Consider the following 25,266-nt stretch of genomic DNA (forward strand, 5'->3'; position numbering starts at 1 on the left):
GGAAGAATGTTCAGTAAGATAGAGACACAGAGCATGTACTAGTTTCCTAGGGGTGCTGTAACAAAATGCTACAAACTAGCTGGCTTGAACCAACAGGAGTGTGTTCTTTCACAGTTCTAGAGGCTGGAAGTCCAAAACCTAGGTGTCAATAGGGTTGGTTCCTTTGGAAGGCTCTGAGGAGGAATCTGTTCCATGTCTCTCCTAGTTTCTGTGACAGCCAGTGATTCTTGGTGTTCCTTGGCCTGTACATGTATCACCACTCCAATCTCTGCTGCTGTCTCCACCTGCATTCTCCCTGTGTGTCTCTGCCATCATGTGGCTGTCTCATAAGGACATTAATCATATTGGATTAATGCCCACCCTACTCCAGTATGAACTCATTTGAACTAGTTCATCTGCAGCTACCTTATTTACAAGTAAGATCACATTCTCAGGTTGGGGCTTAGGACATCAACATATCTTTTGGGAAGTGGGGGACACAATTCAACCCATAATAGAGTGCATGTGTAAGACTGAGAGTTACCTTTTTTCTTGACTGACGTGGCTGCTCAGTGTTGATACTTTTATTAACCTCCAAAGACATCTATTTATTTTAATTTCTCTCTTCAAGAATTAAGCACATGACCCTGGCCAGTTGAATCAGCAGTAGAGCGTCGGCCTGGCGTATGGAAGTCTTGGGTTTGATTTCTGGCCAGGGCACACAGGAGAAGTGCCCATCTGCTTCTCCACCCTTCCCCCTTTCCTTTCTCTCTATCTTTCTCTTCCCTTCCCACAGCCAAGGCTCCATTGGAGCAAAGTTGGCCCGGGCACTGAGGATGGCTTCATGACCTCCGCTTCAGGTGCTAAAATGGCTCCAGCCACAATGGAGCAGTGCCCTGGGTGGGCAGAGTGTCGCCCCTGGTAGGCATGCCAGGTGGATCCCAGTGGGGTGCATGAGGGAGTCTGTCTGACTACTTCCCCACTTCTAACTTCAGAAGGGTACAGAAAAAAAATAATTAAGTACATGATTATTTTAGGTGTGGTTTTCTTAACAACTATTACTACTTAGAATTTTTTAGATTTAGAAAGGCACTATTGTATATTTACCATATATACTGCTCACAAAAATTAGAGGATATTTCAAAATGAATATGAAGTAATAAAATACCCCCTAATTTTTGTGAGCAGTTAGGTAATACTCCAGGAGGTCTGGGGAGGACCCCATATTCAAATATATTGATATGGCTTTTTTCAATGAATGGTTATTGTCATATAAAGGGATAAATGGAGACTATTATTAGCCTAATGTCAGCCCAGGCCAGAGCTTGCCACAAGATGAGTTTATGCCAATCTTTGTGTGTGTATGTGTGTGCGTGGGGGGGGGGGGGGTTAGAACCTTTAGATCATTTTGAATTTTGGCATTGCAGAGAGGGATCAGAGACCTATGTTCTCACATCTCCTTTGCTCAGCAGGGCATGGAGAATTAGAAAAGCTTATTGATTTGCCAACAGTAGCACAGCTTGTAGCTGACTGAACTCAATTTCAAACCTAGGAATGAATGTCTAGGTCACAGGCCAGTATCTCTTAACTGTTACCCTATACTGCTTTTCCAGTTACTTATTTTAAAAATAGATGTCCTGTGTCCCAATGGCACTAATGAGGGGGTAGTGTGAGAGCAAGGCAGATCGGAAAGAAGAAAGTGGTCATCTTTCTTTGGAATGGGCATTTGTATGTTTCTGTCCCCATGAAACTATTTTCCAACTCTGTGACATATTTTCGCCTCTGTAAGTCTAAGTACACAGCAATGCCCAACAGAGATAGGCTCGCCATCCTGGCTCCTGTGGTGTCCCTGTGGTATGCCTAGTTACAGTTGTCCTCAAAGTTTGAGTGTGTGTATGTGTGTATGTCCCTCATCTGGCTTGTGACTTCCAAGTCAGTAAAATTATGTCTTGGCCATTTTTTTTTTCATCTCTCTCTGTCATTGTGTAGTGCTCAATAATTCAGTAGAACAGATGTTATTTTAATAGAATTGAATAGAAAGTCAATTTGTCTGGAGGAGGATAACCCCCAGATTTCCCTGGCAGGGGAGGCCAACACTTGTTAGAAAAAGTTCTTAATACAATGTACACACATTTCCTTTCAATATGACAATGAAGAGATGGTTTAGACAGAGAGAAGCAGTAAAATTTCTTCCTTCAATAAAATAGCAACTTCCTTCAATGAAAGTGTAAAATACATTTTATATAGATATTTGCTGTGAGGAGGATTTTGGGGGGAAATAATCACAGCCAATCAAATACTGCTAAGTTTTATTTTTGCCTCTGCTCCTACCTGCCTCTTGCTTTTAAAGATAAATACTCTATCAATTGGAAAGGTGTTAGTAACCTAGTTTTCTGAGTTCTTATGTCCCAAGAGCTTTGTCATTCTAATAAGTCTATTCTGCCTCAACTTGCAAATCAGCTTAATTTAATTCTAAATGATAGCTCTAATTTTTCATTATACATGATACAAGCTTAGTAATTCTCAGAAAACATGCCTACTGGCATTAAGTTTAGCTAGAACTCCTGCTATTCAAGGATGCTTACACAAACAGCTGTCATTCTTTGCAGTGGCTTCAATATTTAGTTAATAGCTTGCTATATTTTAAAATGTTTTCTGTCTTTCTGTGCTTGTTCCAGCGACAGTTTTCCTGGAGTTTTGGAAAAGACGGCGAGCAGTAATTGCTTATGACTGGGATTTGATAGACTGGGAAGAAGAGGAGGTTTGTATCCTTTACCTCAGAATTTTTTTAAAAAAGCAAATCACCGAGAAATACACAATCCCCTTGAGTGGTCACTCCCCTCTCTGTGACAGAAGTCAGGTGTACTCATAAGGCATTTTCAGTATCTGTTTTTGCAGGAAACTCCAAACAGTATAAAAATTACTAGCAGAATTTTCTTTTCTTACAAAAAGAAAAAAAAAAGACACTTTGATTGCTTAATGGGATAAAAGCCCATCGCTAAGTAAATCATTTTACTTTTAGCTAGAGGCATCCAAAGGATTGGTAGTAAGATTTGTTTAGTTTACTCAAATAGCATCCATTTTTTTACTTCCCGGAAAGAGGTAATAGTGTTACAGCCCTGGGCCCCTGGAAGTAAACCTTGTAAGAGGAACTAGTTCAAGGAAACCAGGCTATGAGTTCTCCAGGACCCTGGACAGCGCCCGGACTCGCACAAACTCTAAGCATCACCGGAAGTGGGAAAGGCTGAGAAACCACTCCTCACGAGGCCTCCTCGATGGGCGTCACTAAATGCACGGCCAGCTCTAGATAAAACTGTCATGAAGGTTGCCCTCAGCCCCTCAGACTACTTTCTCACACATTCCTCAGCTCCATCGCTCTGCCCTTCCAGGCCAATACACTGTGCCTTCTCCTGTCCCTGGTCTTAATGCTTTCTTCTTGCCCCATTCCTGTGAGAAGTCTCTCAGGTACCCATGCTGGTCCTGGTCACCAAGTAGGGACCCAACTTTCCCTGTCGGTTGATCCAGGCCTGAACTCTTCTTCACTTCCTCTCCACCATCTCTTACTTCCCCGGGTCCCACTTCCTGAGAGCCTTTCTGTGCCAATGAATCAGGTCAACTAATTACATGGGACATGATGATGGGTATAAATAGGTGTTTTTTCTTCCATGCATATATATTTTTACATAGTAAAAGGAATATGCTAGAAACATAAATGAGACTGTTAGCACTGCAGGAGGCTTGGTGGGGGAGATAACTTTGAGAGGTATTTTTGTTTGTTTTACTTCAAATCACACCCCGTGACTGGCTGCCTTATCTCCTCATGCCTGCGAGCCCGTGTGGGCAGTTTTAGATCTAGAAACAGTACTGGGATTTTCATCGGTCCTTGTTCTCTTGCTAAGACCTCAGTCACGCTTTTATAAGTGTTCCTCAGAAAACGATTTCTGGGTTTGAAGCATCTGCCCAGGTGACTGGAGTTTACCGGTGATGTCCACACTGCATTCAGGACTTGCCCCCCAGGGGAAGTGTTCTGCTCTTTCTTGTCACATGTGTTCATGGGAGCAACTTTCAAACGGGATGAAAAGTGTTCTTTCCTGGGAATTTGAGTCACACCACTAAGCACCTACGTCATGAGGCACATTACTTCACCTTTGTACTTTTACTCATTTCTAAAGAAAAGAGGAGTTTCTAAATTTTCCTTTTTCAGCTATATACTTACTATAGCATGGCATTATTTAAGTAATGTTGACAAAACCAGTATAAAAGTCACTGTGGGCACTTCCGTGGTGCCCACGACATGGGTATCCTTAGGGTAAACACCCCTTGTAAGTCTGGAGTCTTCTGTCTTCCCAGCCTGTTAGAAAGTTTGAGCCATTCTGTCACTCAGTGTCTGTTTGTGCAGAAGCCTGTGAGGGCCCCAGTCTCAGTGTGAGGTTCACTGGAGAAGTGCCTCTCCTAGCCTCTGCCTCCCAGCCTGCTGTGCAGAAATGCCCAGACTTGCTGTGTGCCCCCTTCATGGGTGCCCCTGGGTATATTAGTGTGTGAGGGAAGCTATAACAAAGTACCACAGACTCGGTATCTTAAAACAACAGAAATTTATTGTCTCACAGTTCTGGAGGCCAGAAGCTGAGATCAAGGTGTTGGCAGGATTGGTTTCTCCTGAGGCTATGAGGGAAGGAGCTGTTGCAGGCCCCTCTCCTCAGTTTGTAGATGCCCATCTTCTCCCTGAGCCTTCTTACTGTCTTCTCTGCGATCTCTGTCTAAATTTCCTCTTCCGGTGAGAACACGAGTCATATTGGATTAGGGCCCACCCTGATGACCTCATTTTAACTTAATTACCTCTGCAAAGACCCTGTCTCCAAATACAATCCCATTCTGGAGTATTGGGGGTTAGGATTTCAATATATAAATTCATATGGGGGGGACACAGTTTTCAGCCCATAAGACCCAGGAATACAGGCCTAAATCCATGATTGACCCCAGTTCCTGGATGATTAACTCTCCAACTCCTGATGACATGTACAGCCTGATAAAGGAAGCGTTTCTAGAAGAAGCAGATGACTCTAGGTCTGTTCCACTTATATCCTCATGTGTAACTATCTAAAATAAAGAAAAGGAGGCAGAAGCTGTTCCGGGGTCTCCCCTGACCCTACCCATCACCTGTCCCAGGGTGAAGTCCAGCACTGGGCTTGCCCTATCGCAGGAGCCAGGCGCCCTCCTGCTGCCATGGCGGTGCCCGTTCTTTATGGTCTCTCTTCTGTCAGCTGCTGCTTCGCTCTCTGCCAGGACCTTCCTCCTGGTCTTGAGCATTTCTGCCTGGATTAACTCGGTCTCCATTTCACCGGGGAGGTGCTCTCACGGTCTCTCCTCTTCCAAGACACTGGAATAGAACATGTACTTAATTAGCCGGAAACGCTTCAGCACGGCACTCTTGCTGATTACCTTATCCTAATCCCATAATTGCATTTTCACTCAGAAGCCTTTTCACATTGGATGGGGCCCAACTAATTGAGATGAAGTCTCAGCTTGATCTAGAATTAGAGTTTTGATTTTAGCTGGACTTGAAAAGTGTTACTTCGTTTTCAGTAGCAATTAAGAAGACATTTAAAATCTATGGTTAACGTGAATGACTCCTATAGATACTTATTTTAAGAAATAGACACAATGTTTTTAGCTGCCTTAAGTAAAAGACAAAACGGAACAAAATAGTAAGAGTTATGTCGCCATTATAACTCACAAAATAAATTCTCAACAATTTGCTGTTCAGAAAACTTTCTTTGTCCCTGTGTCCATCCTGCTTCCTGGTAATGAAAGTAGAAGCTTATTGGTTGTTTCAAACCACTCAAGAAAGGACAGATCTCGAGACATTTCTCATCCCCAGTTTTTCTCTTCAAGCGTAGTTCAATAAGATAACAGTCTAAACAGTAGATATAACTACTAGTCTAAATCACATTGCTTTGAGGATAATAAGTCTAGATCATTACTCTGTATATTTTATTCATGTGACCAATTTCCAAACATTTATACCTAGATCTCAAGCCCACATCATTGATTGATTAATGTGGTAGCTTTTGACTCAGTTTTCTGAGAAGGTAAAATAATTTTTATCTTACTGTGTATTTGCCTCTTCAAAGCATAAAAAGGTACCTGCTTGTTTTCTAGGAAGAAATACGGCCCCAGTTTGAAGCCAAGTATTCCAAGAAAGAGCGGATGAATCCCATTTCAGGGAAGCCAGAACCATATCAAGCGTTTGCAGATAAATGCAGCAGACTGATCGTTTCGGCATCAGGAATATTTTTTATGGTTTGAAACGTTTTTATAAAACTCTTTTATTTGTTTCATAATGTATGAACTTGTAGCATGGTGGTTGAGCATTTGTTTGGTTTTACCAAACATGTTTTTTATGTTCTGTTATTTAATCCTCACAAAACTCCATAAAATAATATAGGGGCGCTGTCCCTATGTTACAGATGGAGGAACTGAGACTCCAGAAGGTTAAGGGACTTGTCCAGTTAGCTGCTCAATAGCCAGGAAACTGCCAAGAACTCAGCTCCTCCACTTTAATCCGATATGCTTTCCACTTGACTCTCCAACCCTTGCTGAAAGGAACTAAAAATATGAGCTAGGAACTACAGCAGTGTTTCAAACTTGTTTGTACCATGCCCGTGTAAGAAATGCATTCTCATGACCCAGTATATGCTTTGCAAATAGACATATCAAACTAAAATAGAGTAACTGAAAAATGCTCACCTTTACAATGTACAATAAATTGATTTTTCTGTTTTATTATAGTCTTTTAAAATATTGTCTGATTTTTCTGTTTTATTATATTCTTTTTAATATTTAATATAGCCTGATTTTTTTCTATTTTATTGTAATCTTTTTTTATAATCCCCCTAAAATTGATTTCTGGACTCACTAATGGTTATATCAGTTTGACAAATAATAACGTGAAGCTGGGTTGTTAGCTTTCCCTAAGAAGAAGTCTTTTTGTGATCAACTCTGACCCTGTTAATTACTGAACAAAACACATGTAAATTTTTCAGATGTGTTATTTTAGAACCCTAAGAGGTAGTTAGAATTCTCCTTTCCTCTTTTCAAGTGGCAAGTGTATAAAAACACGTCCTAGGTCAGGAGAGTGCGAAGGACAGACTACAGTGGATCCAGACAACCTGCCCCCTTTCGCCGGAAGGCACCGGGGGAGGAAAGGCTTGGCAGCACACCCAGGAGCCCCTTAGCTCAGATCTAGATTCACATTCATCTCTTCTGCAGAGACTGCTTTGTAAGCAATTGAGTCAAGCTGCGCCTTCTATAAGGACAAAGTTATTGTCTTCGTATTCGTTTCTTCCAACAGGATTTATAGACATAGATTAAGCTTTCCTTGTTCTCCAGCTGAGGAACCTGGAACATAGGAGACTGGAGCCATGGAAAGGACAAGCTGCTTTTTCAAGGTCACATTGCTAGGTAGTAGCTGAGCCAGGACTCAGACCTGACTTCTAAGTCCAGCAAGTTGCCCATTCCATCAAATTGCCCCCCTTGTCTGAAATCCATTGTAGTTATCCCCTGTCTCCCCATCAACAGCTCTCTGGATTAAGACATGGGCAGTTCCTCTTTTCTTTGTTGATTATGATTACTATATAATAATAATTTGGCCAGTTCTAGTGAGGGTCTCATGCTCAAGCTTTTAGAACATGTCACTCATAAGAAGCCAAAAAAATAGAGTTTGTGTAAAACAGAGATATGCTTCTGTGAAAAAAGAAATCTGTAAGTCAGCAAAGGCCTTCCAAAGGGCCAGTTTTAGGATCCAGTTTCTGATAACCAAGTAGGCTAAGGTCTCTACTCTGACATAGTAAGTAAGTCACTTAATGAAAGACACAAAACTTCTTGGAGTCTTTGATTCCCATTATTTTATAGAGATAGAATAGGGACTGTATTCTTCTCCGGTACCATGAAATCTTCAGAGAAAGATGCCTCAGTTCAGTCTGTGCTTATCTGGGCTTAATAAGAGATTACGCACCTATCCCATAGTGAGTTTATTCAGCAACAGATAGCAGAAAACCTGTAATTATGCTAAAGGGCTGCAGAAACCATGTGAGCCCACAGACATCATCCCTGCTTTCATGGCGAAACTGACAATGATTGAACTGAGACATTGTTGGAAATTTTAAGTAGGATATGGAGAAAAGGGTATAGGTACCATATAACAAACAAAAAATTCTGGAGAGTCATGAGAAGCTTTAATTATGCAGTGGCTTTGAGCTGAGCTGTGCAGGATGAGTAGCTGTCGACTAGGCTGAGTGTGTGTGTTTGGCAGGGGAATGGGCACATCAGCATTTTAGGCAAAGGAAATGGTCTTGAAGATGAAGGATGTTTAGCCCTTTGGAAACAATTAAAGAAGGTCTGGAGCCCCCCAGGTGAGGAGAAAATGGCACTCGTTGAGGCTGGAGGACGCCTTGCAAGTTATTATACGGGTTTTGCTCTAATCCTAAGTAAAAGGAAACCAGTAAATAATTCTATTGATAAATAGAAGAGTGACATTGTAAGATTTCCAGATTTCCATAATAAATATTTTTTCATCTGCTCAGTCTAATGGTCTGCTTAATAAAATGTTGCCCCATAGCTTGCAGAGCTTACCAACTTTCAAGAATTATGGTTTTTCTATTTGAATAAGAAAATACAGATGGGAGAAAGTATTAACAACAATGACAAGGATGAGTTGGCACAGAGGACTTGCCGGGTGGGGGGAGCCCTCTTCCTGCAGCATACCGCCGCGGTGGTGCTCACGGGGTCTCCTCTGTCTTCCTGCCAGATTTGCGTGGTGATCGCTGCCGTGTTCGGGATCGTCATTTACCGGGTGGTGACCGTCAGCACTTTTGCTGCCTTCAAGTGGGCGTTAATCAGGAATAACTCTCAGGTTGCAACCACAGGGACTGCTGTGTGCATCAACTTCTGTATCATCATGCTACTGAATGTGGTGAGTGGGCTGCAAGGAGCCAGCTGCATGGATGTAATACATGGGGGCAGGTGGTAGTTTCCTTCTGTTGCTAAAGGTACCTGGTCTCAGAAAGTCATGTGGCGAAGTGCCCTGCATGAGATACACTGGTCTGGGGACTGAGAAAGCTTGAGTCAAAGCTAGGCTCCAGGATATTCTAGTGTTAGACTTATGGGCAAGGTACTTGCCCTCTCTGAACCTTAGCCTTCTTATTTATCCAACAAGACAGCACTGAGTACTTCTTGGGAAATTTAGAAAAGAACTTTTTATCTTAAAAGCCCAGCTCAGAAACTATAATATAGCTCAACAGTATTGGTTCCCATTTTCTTTTGATTCTGAATGACATGAAGGCTGTCGGTATCCACAGCATTCTTTGAGACCCTGCAAGGAATATTTCAGAGTGGTACATGTCACTTATGTTGATTTCAGGCTTTTGTCAAATGTGTATTTCAGCCCAGATGTTGCCCTTGAACCCTACACTCACATGTCAAACTGCTGACACAACCATCCTCACCTACCACATTCACACCCAGATTCCCATCTCCCTTCCAGAGCCGACTCCTTCTGCAGCCGCCCCCACCATCGTGGGCTCAGGCTGAAAACCTTGGTGTTAGCCTTGACTCCGCTGTTCCTCTCACCAACAAAATGTTTGCAGAATGTGACCACTTTTCACCCACCCCCAGCTCCCATCTGCTTTGTGGCAGTGCCTTCCTAACTGGTCTCCCAGCTTCCATGTTTACGGTCCTCAGTCTTTGCTCAGAACAGTAGACAGAACGAGCTTCTTATATAGACATTAACTCCCGTCAGTCCTCTGTTCCTATGCCCAGTGGCTTTCCTCTGTCTCAGAATAAAAGTCTACATCTTCACATAGCCTCCAGGGCTCTCCCCCTACCTGGCCCCAGTGACGCCTCTGACCTGTCTTCTCCCTGCTCACTGGACTCCCTGCTCCTTGCTGGCCTTCCCTTGCTTCCTTGGATGTGCCAGGACTCTTTACTTGCTCTTCTTTCTGCCTGGAATATTCTTCCCTACCAGGTCTGCCAAGCAACTGGTCCCTCACCTCCTCCAGGTCTTTGTTCAAATGTTACTTTCTAATGGCTTTCCTGGTCACTCAATTTAAAATTGCAGTCCCCTTCCCATCATCTGACAATTTCCTCTGTCCTTGCCAGCTTTATTTTTCTCTGTGGCATTCATCTTCATCCCATATGCTATATTTTTACATTTTTTCATCATCAGTCTTCTCCATTGGAATGTAGGCCCATGAGGACAGAAACTTTTGTCTGTCTTTATTACTTCGTTATTTCCCAGTGTCCAGAGCAGAGCCTGGCACAAAAATAGGCACTCAGTGAATTATTATTTGCAGAAGAAAAGGTAATGGCTGACATTGTTAGACTTGAGATCAACGTATACATAAAAATACTGAGATTAGAGGTTTGTAATAGGATATCAGTAAGATAATGTATGCGGTGTGCCAAGCATAGCGTTAAACCTAGAGATATTCAGTTAATTACAGTTCCCCTCACCCTTAATTATATTGCACCCAAAGTCTGGGCCACTGAAATGATCTCATTATTAGGAAGGGCTTTCTAAAGGCCAAGTAATTTAATACTCTTATTAATACAATTTAACCTATTCAGGTAGTCATTTCTAGCTCTTTATACAATCCTAAATTCTATAAACAATAAACTCTGGGTGATTCTGAAGAGCATCCAACCTACCTGGTAATGAAGAAGTTTATTTGATTCTTAGGTAGACTAGGAATCACTGAGCTAATAAAATATTGGTAGTTTATTATGATTATTATTAAAACACACAGGAATTTATTATTTTAGAAAAAAAATGTTTCAAAATCCAGAAGTTAAAAAAATGAAAAATGAGCAGTTGCTGGTCATTTTGATGTGATGATTGTGTAGCTGCTTGATCAGGTGGAGGAAAGCAGGTGCTGGGCACTCCCCGCACTCGCCCCTCCATGGCTCAGCTAGTCTCAGAGGTAATTGTTGACCCCACGTTGTGAAGGCAAATGATTCGTAGTGAAATTAACCCAACAGCCAGAGCGGTGAAAGATTCTGTGGCCAGGTAGGATGCAATGAATTAAAACTTACTGTATTTTTTTTATCATCTCTTTTCAGTAATGTCTGATTGAAATGTAATTTATACATCTTAAGAAATAAGTTTCTATATATGTGCAGTGAGTCTATAAATACATGATGCTCATTTATTCTGAGCAGGTGCCAATGTTGCCAAGAGTAACACTTCATTTAACTGGAAATCACTTATCCAGCAAGTGTTGCTTCATGAGACACAAACAAAAGAGGAAGTAAACAAACTAAAAATGAAGAAGGGAGCATGGGAAGTCAAAAACATGTATAGTTATGGACATTACAAAGCATCTACTATGTGCTGGGTGTTAGACTAGTAGGCATTTTATGTGTTCTAAAACCAAGGGTGTCAGAGTCACCAAAAGGGACAAGGCAGAGTCCACACAGTAACACTAACATTGTATTATTCTTATGAATGCCCTTAAAGTGTACTTTCATTTATTTAGTTACAGTGGGAATACCTTTGGTGTGCTGATTTCTCAGCCAACATCAAATTAGTATAACAGGAAGTAACTAAGGCAAGAATAGTGACAAGGACGGGATATGACAAGCCATAGCAAAAGGAAGGAAAAGAAAATAAAAAGTGTACATCGGAATTCTCAAAGCAGTGTCATTCAGAACCCTTTTGTGCAGAAACCAACTCTCGCTCCTGGCCCATCTCTGATGACGTCCCACCCAGCTCCACTTTCAGTCCTCTCATGCCCTGAAAAGTTGCAGATTCCATTATGAAGGCAATCAAGTGTGTAATATAGTTTGGAAAGATTTTCATTAGAATAGCTAAAAAAAAAAAAAAAAACACCAAAAAAATTAAGTCCTTAAAAAAGCAAGTATCACATAAAGAACAGATAACAAACTAATAACTATAATGTGGCTTTGACCAGTTTAGAACTAAACTACTGATTTTGAAATTACTCAAGATATTTTCATGACCCAATAATACAGATTTTTTTTAGACTTATAAAAATTGTTTTCAGATACTTAAAATTTTGGCCATAATGGTATTGGGGGGAATATCATCATTTATACATTAATCATTAATACTTTTTCATTAGTTGAATATAAAAACCTTTAGAGGTAGATTGGTTTTTATGTTCATGAAAGCCTCTAATTTTTAAATAAGTATTATAGGTCACATACCTGTTTTGACTTTTTGCTAGAGTTGTCCAATCATAACTGAAGAAGCAGACCTGTAAGGAAAGCCTGTATCCTTGATTTGATGATGTACACTTACTCTTACTTAGTGTGTACTTTAAAAATAAAATTCATATTATTTTATGAAAGTATTCTGGATCCCAACAAGCTATTATGTCTCTTAATGGCTGATTAAGGGGCACTTAATTGTTTTCATTTCACTTCTTTTCTTAAAAAATAAAAACTTCAGCTGTGGCTAGATAGCTCAGTTGGTTTGAGGATCATCTCAATATGCAAGGGTTGATCCCACATCAGGCCACATACAGGAACAGATCTCTCTCTCTCTCTCTCTCTCTCTCTCGATCTCTCTCCTTCTTCCTCTCTCCAAAAAAATCAATAAGTAAAAATATAAATTAATAACTTCAAAGATGGAGTGAATATAATACATTTTCTTGCTCCTTGTCACACTTTTTCAATTCCATTCAGCTTCACTAGCAATCAAAGAACATCTCAAAATGTTGCTAGCTAAAGATGCCAACAGAGGATATATCCCAAAAGGAGCCTAAAAGTTATTACCCTTTCTTTCATTCAGCCATACCAATGTGAATCAGTTAGTGAAAACAGTGAAAACTCATACAAAATCTGGTTCCAAAAAGAGGTAAACCAGAACAAGCCCACATACATTGATCAAGTAGAGAAGATCAGATTAGAAATACTCGTAGCTTCTTTGGAAATATACTAAATAGCAGAAAGCTTTCCATCCATTAGAGATTTTAATACTCACAAATTGTAGCATCCAGTTTGGACACTTCAGTTCTCTACTGCTCTTATCAGAACAAACCAACCATGGTGTCTGTCTCAGCTGCCTAATGAGAAGAAGTCAGACCTTTCGCAGAAACCACTCCTGCAGCTCGGGGGCCGACCCTCACTCTTTCTGGCTGTGTGCCCTTCCTGCTGCAGCCACTCAGCCTCCCTGTCCATCGCCTTGTGTCTTCAGCTCATATATATAAAGTGTTTACAGCTCCCTCCTTTGCCCCATATACTTATTTTTCAAAAGGTTAATATTAACTATATTTCAACTCCTGTGCTAGTTTGTTTATAAATTCCATATTTTCAGCATCCAAATCAAAATAACATTGGCATATCACTAGCTTCCAACCCCTTTGAGAAGAGTGTGCCAAAGTGAGACGCTTTGACGAATGTATGCCAACATGGGAGATATAAAGGATAAACTGGGTACTCAGTAATTGTTATTTTTTGAGAACGGTTGTCATACCAGTCAAATCTAATTATCCTTGATAATTAAATAATTAAATAACTTTAAAGAGGTAATATGCTTGGAATAGTAAAATATATCTCATTAAGCCATCTGTCTTAATCTACTGTTTTATGAAAGAATTCTGGATCCCAACAAACTATTATGCCTCTTAATGACTGATTAAGGGGCACTTAATAGTTTTCATTTCACTTCTTTTCTTAAAAAATAAAAACTTCAGCTGTGGCTGGATAGCTCAGTTGGTTTGAGTATCATCCCAATATGCAAGGGTTGATCCCACATCAGGCCACATAGGAACAGATCTCTCTCTCTCTCTCTCTCTCTCTCTCTCTCCTTCTTCCTCTATCTAAAAAAATCTCTAAAAATGAAATATTCTACCAGTATTTCATTTTGCAGATAAAATTGAAGTATATGACTTAATAATACCACTGGATTTCTTTTTTTTTTTAATTTTATTTATTCATTTTAGAGAAGAGAGAAAAAGGGAGAGAGAGAGAGACAGAGAGAGAGAGGGGGGGGGGAGAGAGACAGAGAGAGAAGATGGGGAAGAGCTGGAAGCATCAACTCCCATATGTGCCTTGACCAGACAAGCCCAGGGTTTTGAATCGGCGATCTCAGCATTTCCAGGTCGACGCTTTATCCACTGCGCCATCACAGGTCAGGCCAATACCACTGGATTTCTTATTGAAAATTATACCGATCTCTTTGAACATTGAACTCCAAGAGTCTGAGGTTTCCATTAGCAAGATTAGACACTATGGCCATTTTCATTATATCTTTACATAGCAAACCTAGTCATTGCTTAAGGTTTAGAACCATATAATCTGAGTTACGTATGTATATATTTTACCTGCTCTGTAGCTAGCAGAAATCTTGGATAAAGAATTCCAAAGTTAGGAAGTATCTTAAGATCAACAAGTCCAATACCCACTCTCAACCACATATGAGGAAAACGATGGTCTGAAGCAGAGGTGAGATAGTGTGCCCGAGACCTGCAGCTTGCTGGCTGGTAAAGTTACAACTCCAGCCTGCGGAATCTTAACCAGGACTTTCTTCTTCTTTTTTTTTAAAGAATATGCTATTCTTCTTTTATTATATTTTTACCTGCACTTTTTTCTTTTTTAAAATTTTTTATTAATTTTAATTTATTGTGTTAATATAAATTTAAATGTCCCACACAATATAACTCTCTCTCACCCCTACCCCTCTGTCCCCCTTTACTCCCCCTTTGCCCCCCTCCCCCTAACTCCCTCCCCCATTCCCTCTGGGATTTGCTGTCCTGTTATCTGTATCTCTGTGTTCTGTATATATAATTTCACTAATCCCTTCACCTTCACAGATCCCATCCCCTAATCCCCCTTCCCTCTGACAGCTGTCCCTCTGCTCCCTGTGACCCTGTCTCTGCCTCTATTCCATTCCTCAGTTCACTTTGTTCATTAGGTTCCACATATAAGTGAGATCATATAATATTTGTCTTTCTCTGCCTGGCTTACTTCACTTAGCATAATAATCTCCAGGTCCATCCATGCCATTGCAAAAGGTAAGATTTTCTTCTTTTCATGGCTGCATAGTATTCCATTGTATATATGTACCACTGCTTTTTAATCCACTCGTCCACTGATAGACACTTGGGCTGTTTCCAGATCCTGGCTATTGTAAACAATGCTGCCATAAACATAGGATTCCATATCTTCTTTTGAATCACTGATTTTGTATTCTCAGGAAATATTCCTAAAAGTGGGATAGCTGGATCAAAATGCAGTTCCACTTTTAATTTTTTGAGGAAACTCCATACTGTTTTCCACAGTGGCTGCACAAGTCGCATTCCCACCAGCAATGCAGGAGGGTTCCCTTTTCTCCACATCCTTGCCAGCGCTTATTGTGTGTTGATTTGTTAATGAGCATTTTAATTATGATGTGTCTTGGCATAGGCCTCCTTGGGTTCCTCTTTAATGGGACTGTCTGTGCTTCCTGAACTTGCGTGACTTTTTTCTTCATCAGTTTAGTGAAGTTTTCAGCTATGATTTCTTCAAACAAGTTCTCTATCCCTTGTTATTTCTCTTCTCCTTCAGGAACCCCTGTGATGCAGATGTTTCTTTTCATGTTGTCACAGAGGTTTCTTAGAGTTCCTTCAGTCTTTTTGAGCCTCTTTTCTTTTTGCTGCTCTGCTTCTGTGCTTTTGTTTATCTTGTCCTCTAAATTGCTGATTTAATCCTCTGCTTCATCCAGCCTGCTATTGATTCTTTCTAGTGCAGTCTTCATTTCTGATGTTGTATTTGTCATTTCTGACTGGTTCTTTTTTATGATTTTAATGTCCTTTTTGATTATTGCTATCTCTTTATTTAAGTGCTCATTATATCCATCCATTGTTGCTCTAAGATCTTGAGCATCCTAAAAATCATTATTTTAAACTCTGCATCTGGTAGTTTGGTTACTTCCAGCTCTTTCAGTTCTTTTTCTGGGGATTTCTCTTGTTGACTTATTTGGGTTGCATTTCTCTGTCTGCCCATTTTGTCTGTGCATTAGGTAGCACTGTCTGACTTTGAAACTTTTGTAGTGTCTTTATAAAGAAGATGGGCTTGGTGGTACCAGGCCACCTGTTCTGCTTGTTCTAGAAATGCTTCTTGAGGATACTGTTTTTCCTCTTATTGTATTTGAATATTAAATGCAGTTGGTCTTTTCATGGGTACGGTTATCCCTTCAGGTTGGCTGGCTCTAAAGGTCAACCTTGATTATGTGTATTACACACTGTGCAATGTCTGTGTTGTTGGGTGTATTTATTCTCAACAGTGTCTGGTGCCTGCTAGACTCCACCTTTGGGCATGCTACCTGTGTAGGTAGCTAAGTCTAGAGTTGGTGCTGTCTGCCACCCACTTCCAGTTGTGTTGGCTCTAGTTCTTCTTGGGTTGGCATCCCCTGTTGTTTGTAACCCACTGTGGGTTACCAGTCTGCAGATACTGCACTTTTTGCTGTTTGTGTCTGCATTTTCTGTGCCTGGGTAGTGTGGGAGAGGCCAACCTTTGTATAATGATCAGCTTCCTCTGCCTCCATTAGAGCCCCAAGCTCTGTAAGATTTGTTTCCACTTTTTAGCTGCTCCTCCTCCTCTTGCAGCTGCCTGGTCTTCCTACAGAGTCTTCAGTAGTAAGGCTGTAGTGTTGACTCAGACTGGCCTCACCCAACCAATCCCTCTACAGGTTGCATGCTTGGTGGGTTAGGGCAGCTGAAGTTGAGAATATATTAGTGGGACCCCCTACATCATGGGTCTTTTGGTCAGGAGCTTATATAGGGAATGTGGCCCTTACTCCAGAGCTTAATCCCTCAGCTACTGCTGGATACTCAAATTTTATTTCTCCCCAACAAGGTGAGCAGCAGGTTCAGACCAAGTGTGGCTGACAGTCCCCTTTGCAGAAGTTCTTTCAGCTGGTGAGACCCTGGTCTAAGGTAGAAAGACTGAGGGAGTCCTCTCCTGTGGCTGACTGTGCTCCCCCAAAGGTGGCTAAGCCCTTTGACTAGATCCAACAATAGACTCACAGGGACCCACACTTTAAATGTCCATGCTCCAAATGTTTCTCCCTTCCCACTGTGTAATCTAGCCCCGCAGTATATCCAGCATCCAGGCCAGCTGACTGTGAAGCTCCACCCTATCCAGTGCACATGAGCCACTGTACCGGTGCTGATCACAGAGAGTGGACCTCGCCTCTGCTGGGCCACATGTGAGGAAGCTTTCCTTAGGATACCACTCTAGCAAGGGTTGTTAGGTCCTGAGCCAATGCTTTCTACAGCTGGTCCCTGGATGTGCCTGCCTTGGGCCTCCCTGGCAGGGACCCAGCACAGACCAGTGGAAGACACTGACTGTGACTGGCCCTCAGCAACCATTTGAAGCTACAAGCAATTCAGAGTTTGTAGCTGCCTCTACTGGGACCAGGTGTACATGGAAATACCAAGCTGCACTCCTAGCCTGGCTTTTATCTACACTGGGCCTGAGGGAAGTTCTGCTTGAAAGGCCAAGTTTCCCTGAGTCCCTCCTCATGCAGCCTCTGTCTGATGGCTGTGTATTGGGCTTAGCCACTGAAAAAAACTCTGCTAGAGTCTAGAGCAGGGGTCTCAAACTCGCGGCCATCGGGCCGCATGCGGCCTGCCGAACAATTTTGTGCGGCCCACAGACTAATCCACGAAGTTCAAAATATTTTGGATAAAATTAAGTAAGCCTAGGGGCCTACTTGTATTTTTCATTTCTCTAGCATCCTAGCTAGATATTAGCTTAGTTAACAGCAGTTGTGATGTGAACTACAGTTTCTGGTCGTTTTGTGACACTGAGTAAACTGCATGTACGATTGTGCTTGTAAAAGGCGAAAGATTTATGCGATCTGAAGAGAAACCAGAGTATGATTGTGCTTGTTGTACTGATTTTTTTTTGTTTTCAACTGCAGTGAGAAAAGTGTTGCGTAACAGTTGCCTTTTGTAGACCTAGTGCGGCCCGCCGAACGGCTGTGATCTTGCTCTGCGGCCCACATGCTGAGTTGAGTTTGAGACCCCTGGTCTAAAGCCTGTGGCAATTCAGGAATTAGGAAGGGTGCTGGGTGTGGCTCTGCCCCTCGGTCCCAGGTGTCAGTCTTTTCAGACTTCTTTCACAGACCTCAATACGTGTGGCCTCTGAGACCCAGAGGTGTGGTCTGCCTGCACTCTGGGCAGTTTCTACTGAGTCTCCCATGAGGTAAAAGCACCAGTCCTACCGTCAGGAGCGTGTGTGGGAATGCTCTGGTCTCAACACCAGAAAACTGAGCCATTGACGCACCCCCTGCTTCCTGGCCTCTCAGAATGACCCATCACCATTCTGGAGTAGAAGAAACTCCTAAGGGCAGAGCAGTTGCTTTTCCCCACACTGATGCTGCACAAAGGGGATGCTGCACCCAAGGAAGATGGCGACAGCAGTACTGGAGAATGACTCACACAGGGGTTCTGTGGCTGTCCCCACAGTGTCTCTCCCTGGGCCTCCAACTTTACACTTTTCTCATGCAACTCCAGTCATCTCAGCTCTCCCTCTACCAGAGCCCCAAATAAGTGACTGTCAATGAGATTTTCTGCATGGGCCCTTTAAGATGGAGTCTGCGTTTCTGAAAGCTTAGTCTCTTTCTCGCAGACAGAAACCCTGCTCTTTTCACCGCCAAATGTTGTCTGGGCGCCTCTTCTAGGCTCTGTGGCTCTAGACTGGGGCTCCGGGCCTGGGTCTGAGCATCCACACCTCTCAGGGTGACTCTCCCTGCAGTGAGAGTTCCTCTGGACCTGGGCCACCACTTGCTCCTGGGAGCAGGGCAGCCCTTTCTGTGTCTCTGTCCTTCCTGCCAGTCTCGGTGTGGCTTCTTCTGTGATCCTTGGTTATAGAGTTCTCTTCCTTTAGTCCAAAGTTGGTTTTTCGAGACGATTGTTCTTAAATTAAGTTGTAATCCAGTTTGGTCCTGGGAGGTGGCAGTTGGAACGTCTACCTACTCCGTCGCCATCTTGGAATCCCTCTTAACCAGTACTTTCATTACTTTAAACGTGATCTTAATTTTCATATTGTTCAAATCCATTTGGCTAGTTTTTTTACTTCATTTTTATATATCATCTTTCATTTTAGAGAAGGCACTCGTCCTTTTTCTCAATTTATACCCTCTCTGATCGATCACCTAGAGCTGGGTGTGACCTGAACTATACCCCCTGCACTTGCATACATATATGTGTGCACGCATGCACACAGACACACACGCACACACACACCCCTCCCCTCTCAGGAGCCTCCTTTTACCAGATAGCTAGGTGAGGTAAGGATGTCTTCAGTACACTAACAGAAAAGCAGAGGATTTATAGGTATGGGAGTTCCCAGTAATGTGTGATCATTTCAGTATTTTGAATGCTATAGTAGGCAATCCAGCAGTCCATAAACAGTAGGAGTATGTACATATTCTTGCCATCAAAATCTGTCTTTGAGGTTTTATATTGGGGATGCTGAGGCCCAGGAATGTTGTGACTTGCCCAGCATCACTTAGCAAGCTGGCATTAGCTAGCCCTGTCATCACAGAATTACTCTAAAAGGAAATTTTAAAAATAGTAAAACGGGACATTGTACCTTTCTTTCTTGCTGTGAAATGACATAATTGTTCATTTTAGTTTCATTGTTTGAGCAATGAATGAAGAATGAAATTATTTTCACTCTTGACTTGATAACCTATCTCCTTTATAATTACAGATTTTAGAACATCTCCAGTTCATTTGTTAAATGTATGAAATTTATTTTACAGCTCTATGAAAAAGTTGCACTCTTTCTGACCAATTTAGGTAAGTGAAATCCTTTTTATTTCATGACACAGTATTGTGGTCTGAAATTTACCTTTCCATTTTTGAAACACTGCTGAAAAGAACTATTCCCTTTAGTTTGAATTGCATACAGTGACTTCCTTGCCCTCAACAGGACATTGTAAATATGCCTAACCACTGGAGGATCTTTTCCATATAAAGACTTAAAACTTGTCACAGATTTTGTCTATCATGGGCTAAGGTAAAGTAGGTTTTCTTTTAATACACACAAAAATATAGTAGCACAAAAGTACATGTGTATAAAGTGCTCAGAATAATTTGAGAAACTATTTATTTGCACTGCCTCTGATTTTTATTTACTTAACAATGTGTCCAGTTTTCATGATATATATTAATAAAATCACAGCAGAGTTAGTAGGTTGGAGGCCTTCTACAAGGAATGCAGGTAGGCAAAATATCACCATTTGTAAAAATAACATCCACATGGATGAGTCATCCCTAGGAACATTTCTCTGACTCCATAAAGCACTAGAACAGCCAGGTAGCCAGCTATGCACTGTATGTTTTCTACCTTTTCAATATATATGTAGAAAGCATCCCTTGGCCCTGACCAGATAGCTCAGTTGTTTAGAGGATCATCCAAAGCACAGAGGTTGCCGGTTTGATTCCCAGTCAGGGCACATACAGGAGCAGATCCATGTTTCTCTCTCTCTCTCTCTCTCTCTCACTCCCTTCCTTTCTAACTAAAATCAATAAATAAAAATTTTAAAAAAAGTGTCCCAATATTATTATTATTGAGATATTAGTCATTTTATTCTGCTGTGTAAGAGAATTTCATGCGCTGAAACGTAACCCGTTTTAGTGCATCCCCATATATATGTAGCTTGACCAGAGGGGGGAAAACACATGTTTTTATTTATAATAATCATTTTAATCAAGATGCCATTTATTGAGGGCTTCTGTGTGCCCAATACAGAGCTGGCCTATCTCCTTTGATGTCATTGAAATCTTCTATCAACATCATCCCTTGCCAGATGGATAGAAACAGGTCTCTATCTATGAAAGAGGTAGCTGTGCCTTGGTAGGCTGTTGCCAGTGGCACCTCGATCCAGGCTGGCAGAGATGCCAGTGCTCAGCCCCAGTCCAGCTGTGATTGGGACATCTGGGAACCTACCCAGCTGGCTGACAACCTGGAAGACCTTCCTATGTAACCAATAATTCAGCAGCAGAAATGAAATAAAGCTAAAACCCTTTAAGAATCCTTTTTTCTTTTCTTCCTTCCACAGCAGTGCAGCCTTGTTCCAAAATTGACATGTAAACCATTTGAAATCGGATTCTTTTCTTCCTCCTCTCCCTTCTCTGATATGTTCCTAGGGAACATTTTGAGTTATAATTTCGTGGAAAAGGGATGAATGGGTGGAAATGGTAAATGAGCAATTAGAAGCTCAGGGAATGTGGAAACGGGGAAAGTGACGTTGGGGATGTAGGTAGAGCTCCCGGGGAAGAACGAGTGCATTTGACATGAGATGTCAAGTTGGAGGTTTGGTCCATATTTTCCTATCACAGTGTGCAAAGAGCATTTGCTCTATGAAAGGCAAAATATAAGATGAGAATTGGCATTTGAGTGCAGTCAGGAAATTATAAGACACAGGTGGTGATGTACAGTAAATGCTCTAAAGATGAGGTTGTGGGTGTTTGTCCATGAGAATGAAACATGGGGGCTGAAGGTGACCAAGAAAGAAGTCAATTACTCTCAGCATTCTGGAATAGGGGCCTGACTCCCTCTCCCCCCATGACATCTGGTATTTCATTAGCAATAGAAGTCAAGACCAAATAATTATCAAGAGCTGGGAGGGGACCCGGCCATGCAAAGATCTTACCCACAGGCAAAAGTTAGGAGCAAAAAGCAGTCTCCTGGAGGGAGCCAGGACTGGGAGTGAAGCTCCTTCAGCCCAGCTATCTCTACTCCAGGTTTTCTGGACATCCCATAGCAGTGGAACAAACTGGATATTCTACCCACTCAGACAAGTCAGTAGCTGCTTTCCACCAAACCCTAGTTGGGGCTGGTCTGTGAGCTTGAGGGTTCTATGGATGGTCCACTTCGTCCTGCGCCACCTAGAGGCAAACTGAGTCTCCTGCAGCCTCCCTAGCCCGCCTCTGCTCCCACCCTGTGTGCACTGGGAGGGGCACGAAGGGTGTTGAGGGGGCATCCGAGGTACCTTTCCAACCCTGCTTCCTTTTCCTCTACAGAACAGCCCCGCACAGAGTCGGAGTGGGAGAACAGCTTCACCCTGAAAATGTTTCTTTTTCAGTTTGTCAATCTGAACAGCTCCACGTTTTACATCGCGTTCTTCCTCGGAAGGTAAGAACCGGACCGCTCCACACACCTGAGCCGGGGACAAAGCATTCAGAGGTCACTGACCAGGGGCAAAAGAGGAGTGCCTCCATTAGTGTGATTTCTACAAGGTGTAAAAAGATCAGCCGCCTCCTTTCCCCTTCCATTCCCATCTCGGAATGACTTTCACTCAAAAGTACCTATGCATGTTTTCTTGGTAAGGTTAAGTGGAGGGAATTATTTGCCCATCAGAAGGATGGATGTAAAACTTGTGGACTTCATCTGCACCTGAGTCAGGGCCCCAGGTCTCACACCTGTAGGAGCAGGTGGCATGAGGGGGAGGATGGCCTGCAGCATGTCCTAGAGACCTGACTTCACAGACAAGGGACGAACATCCAGGCAGGAGAGGGGGCTGACATAGGACGCCGGCACAGCCTGGGTAACTTCCAAATCAAGCAGTTACTAGGACTTGTTATGTGTTCACTCATGTCCCGTGAACTCATCACACCAGGAAGCATTTCCGAGCAGATGCGAACCCAGGATGGGCTGAGGATTGGGTTTCGTTGAGGTGAATGCAGCAGCCTTGCCTCAGTATTAGGTACTTCAGAATAGAATTCTAGTCAAATCATTTGATTAAAGAAAAAACAACAACACAGCATTACCACTATTCAAAAAGATTGGAATGTGCTGCTTACACGATATTCGGCAGAAAATGTCCCAAGTCACAGCAAGCACTGAGGACGGTGGTGGGCAGCCAGAGGGAAAGGCCAGAGGAGGCGTACCTGCAACCCCTCCCCTAGAGAACTGCAGCAGCCCAGTAACAGCTCTGGAGAATCTCCTAATTCCCTGCCACCTGAGACATACTGTACCAGTCATTTTCATTGCGAGATGTGCTGATCTGAATAGAATATTCACTGAAGGCTTGGACCTACGGATGCTAACGGTCTGTTTTTCTGTGTGTGTTGAAGATTTGCAGGACACCCAGGTGCCTACTTGAGGCTGATAAACAGGTGGAGACTAGAAGAGGTCTGTATTCTCCCATCATTCTTTGTTTCCTAAAGACCTGCATGAAACAGCCTTAGGGCAACTTGGTGCAGATTAGACACCAGACACCCTTTCTTCCTTTCCACTGATTCTTGAATTTCTGTGTTTGCTTACCTCGCAGTGCCACCCTAGTGGATGCCTTATTGATCTCTGTATGCAGATGGGTATTATAATGGTGCTAAAGCAGACCTGGAATAATTTCATGGAACTTGGCTACCCGTAAGTACCTTCCCGTCTGGTCTGTGGCTGAGAGGCAGCATTGCTCATTATCGGCTTTTCTGGGCGTGGCAATAAGATAAGCAATGCAGACTGGGCGGCTAAGCCAGGGTGCATGCATACCTGAGGATAAGTGTCTACACTCAGGTAGTCAAAGACATTCATGAAAATAATAAACATTGGCTCGTTTGGAAGACTAGTACAAGTCATGTGAATAAAAGTGAATATTTTTTCAGAAGATTAGGCCTCTAAATATTGGATACTTGCATGTGCCCGCTTTAAATGATATCTCTGACCCCTTTAGCTCCAGCATTACAAGTCTCAACTAATATTAACTAGATTTCTACTCCCTGATCCCAGCAATAAATCAAGAATGGCAGTTTTTTTAACTACCTTAAGTTCAGACTGTACAGAAAAGACCCTTACAGAAAAGAGAAAAGTTTAGGGGTTCAGAAAAGAGACCAGAGTATTTCTAAGGCAGCATATCTTAACCAGGAAAAAGATAACCTCCTGATAATAGTTTATGTTGATGACAGTGGTCCAAAACATGCATCACCTGTGTAAGGATAACCTTGAAGTCTGCTGTGTTTGCTCAGCTCTGGTCAGTTAAGTTTGAAAGGAACATAAATCAGCAACACTTCTATTTCTCCTTTAACTCCACATCTGCTGATTTCACTGCTATCTCAGTGTCTCTGTAGAGAGCTCCACGTGCCAGGGAGGACCACTGGGGCAGAAAAATGAGCTAGGACTTGGTTCACTTTGAAAAGTCATCTGTCTCTTAGCTCCCTATCAGAACCACTCCTGGTAATTTTCTAAAAATAAATCTAGTAGAAGAGAATACTCACTCCAAATGTTTTTTGTTTGTTTTTTTATTCAGTGAGAGGGGAGGCAGAGACAGATTACCACATAAGCCCTGACTGGGATCCACCTGGCAAGGCCACTAGGGAGCAATGCTCTTCCCATGGGGCACTGTTCCATTGCTCAGCAACCAGGCTCTTCTTAGTGCCTGAGGCAAAGGCTATGAACCCTCAAGCACCCAGGGCCAACTCACTCCAATTGAGCCATGGCTGTGGGAAAGGAAGAGAGAGAGAGAGAGAGAGAGAGAAGTAAGAGGGGAGGAGGGGTGAAGAAGCAGATGGGCACTTCTCCTGTGTGCCTCACTGGGAATTGAACCTGGGATATCCACACGCAGGGCCCATGCTCTGTCACTAAGCCAATTGTTCAATACCTCTGTTTTCTATAAAACTTTTTAAAAATAAAACATATAATTAAAACTTTAGAAGCATTATATTCTACTTTAAAGTAAAAACCATAATTTATCAAAAACATTGTGGACATTAAGGGACCTATATTTTATCTTCTAGTAATGTGGACATAGAACAGAAAGAACTGTGGAGTGGGCACAGTTTGTGTTACCCATCCCCTTATTTCCTTTATTTTCCATTTGTTTTGTTGTTGTTGTTTGTTTGTTATTGTTTGGGGTTTTTTTTTGGCATATCCACTCCCAGAAACCCTTTAACCTTTTTCTTATCCCCTACAGCACACCCCACCCCCATTCCTCAGCCCTGTCTCATAGCATAAGATGCGCTCCCATGGGCTGCTAAGGATTAATGCTCTGACCTCCTCAGGGTGAGATGCATTTTATTGGGAGTCAGAACCCCTGTCGAGCTCAAGCCCAGAGCAGGCAAGTCTGATGGTGGCACTGTAAGCTTCCACATGCCGAGAGAGAGAGCATTTTGTGGGACTGCAGATTCTCTAGCACCCCGTCCCCCTCAATCCGACTACACGGGTCAGCACCCATGTGGTGCGACTGCTCATGGGTCCTATGTTAGCCAGCTGAGCCAAGTCTTCCTCTTCTCAGATATCTGGCTGTTCCTTTTCTACTGGGGGTTTGGGTTATAGATG

General features: G+C 42.4%; 1 protein-coding gene across 4 annotated transcripts in view; it reads left to right on the forward strand.

Moving 5' to 3' along the window:
- Positions 1–25,266, forward strand: part of ANO4 (anoctamin 4) — a 428,231-nt gene that overhangs the window by 367,959 nt on the left and 35,006 nt on the right. For all 4 annotated transcript variants that reach the window (XM_066262603.1, XM_066262613.1, XM_066262620.1 and 1 more), the window contains 7 exons: positions 2,658–2,740; positions 6,139–6,279; positions 8,786–8,950; positions 19,751–19,787; positions 22,017–22,128; positions 23,070–23,127; positions 23,267–23,364. In XM_066262603.1, coding sequence (XP_066118700.1) covers positions 2,658–2,740; positions 6,139–6,279; positions 8,786–8,950; positions 19,751–19,787; positions 22,017–22,128; positions 23,070–23,127; positions 23,267–23,364 — 694 coding nt within the window. The remainder of the gene's footprint in view (positions 1–2,657; positions 2,741–6,138; positions 6,280–8,785; positions 8,951–19,750; positions 19,788–22,016; positions 22,129–23,069; positions 23,128–23,266; positions 23,365–25,266) is intronic.

Source organism: Saccopteryx bilineata, chromosome 1 (genome assembly GCF_036850765.1).
Source record: "Saccopteryx bilineata isolate mSacBil1 chromosome 1, mSacBil1_pri_phased_curated, whole genome shotgun sequence".
Lineage (NCBI taxonomy): Eukaryota > Metazoa > Chordata > Mammalia > Chiroptera > Emballonuridae > Saccopteryx > Saccopteryx bilineata.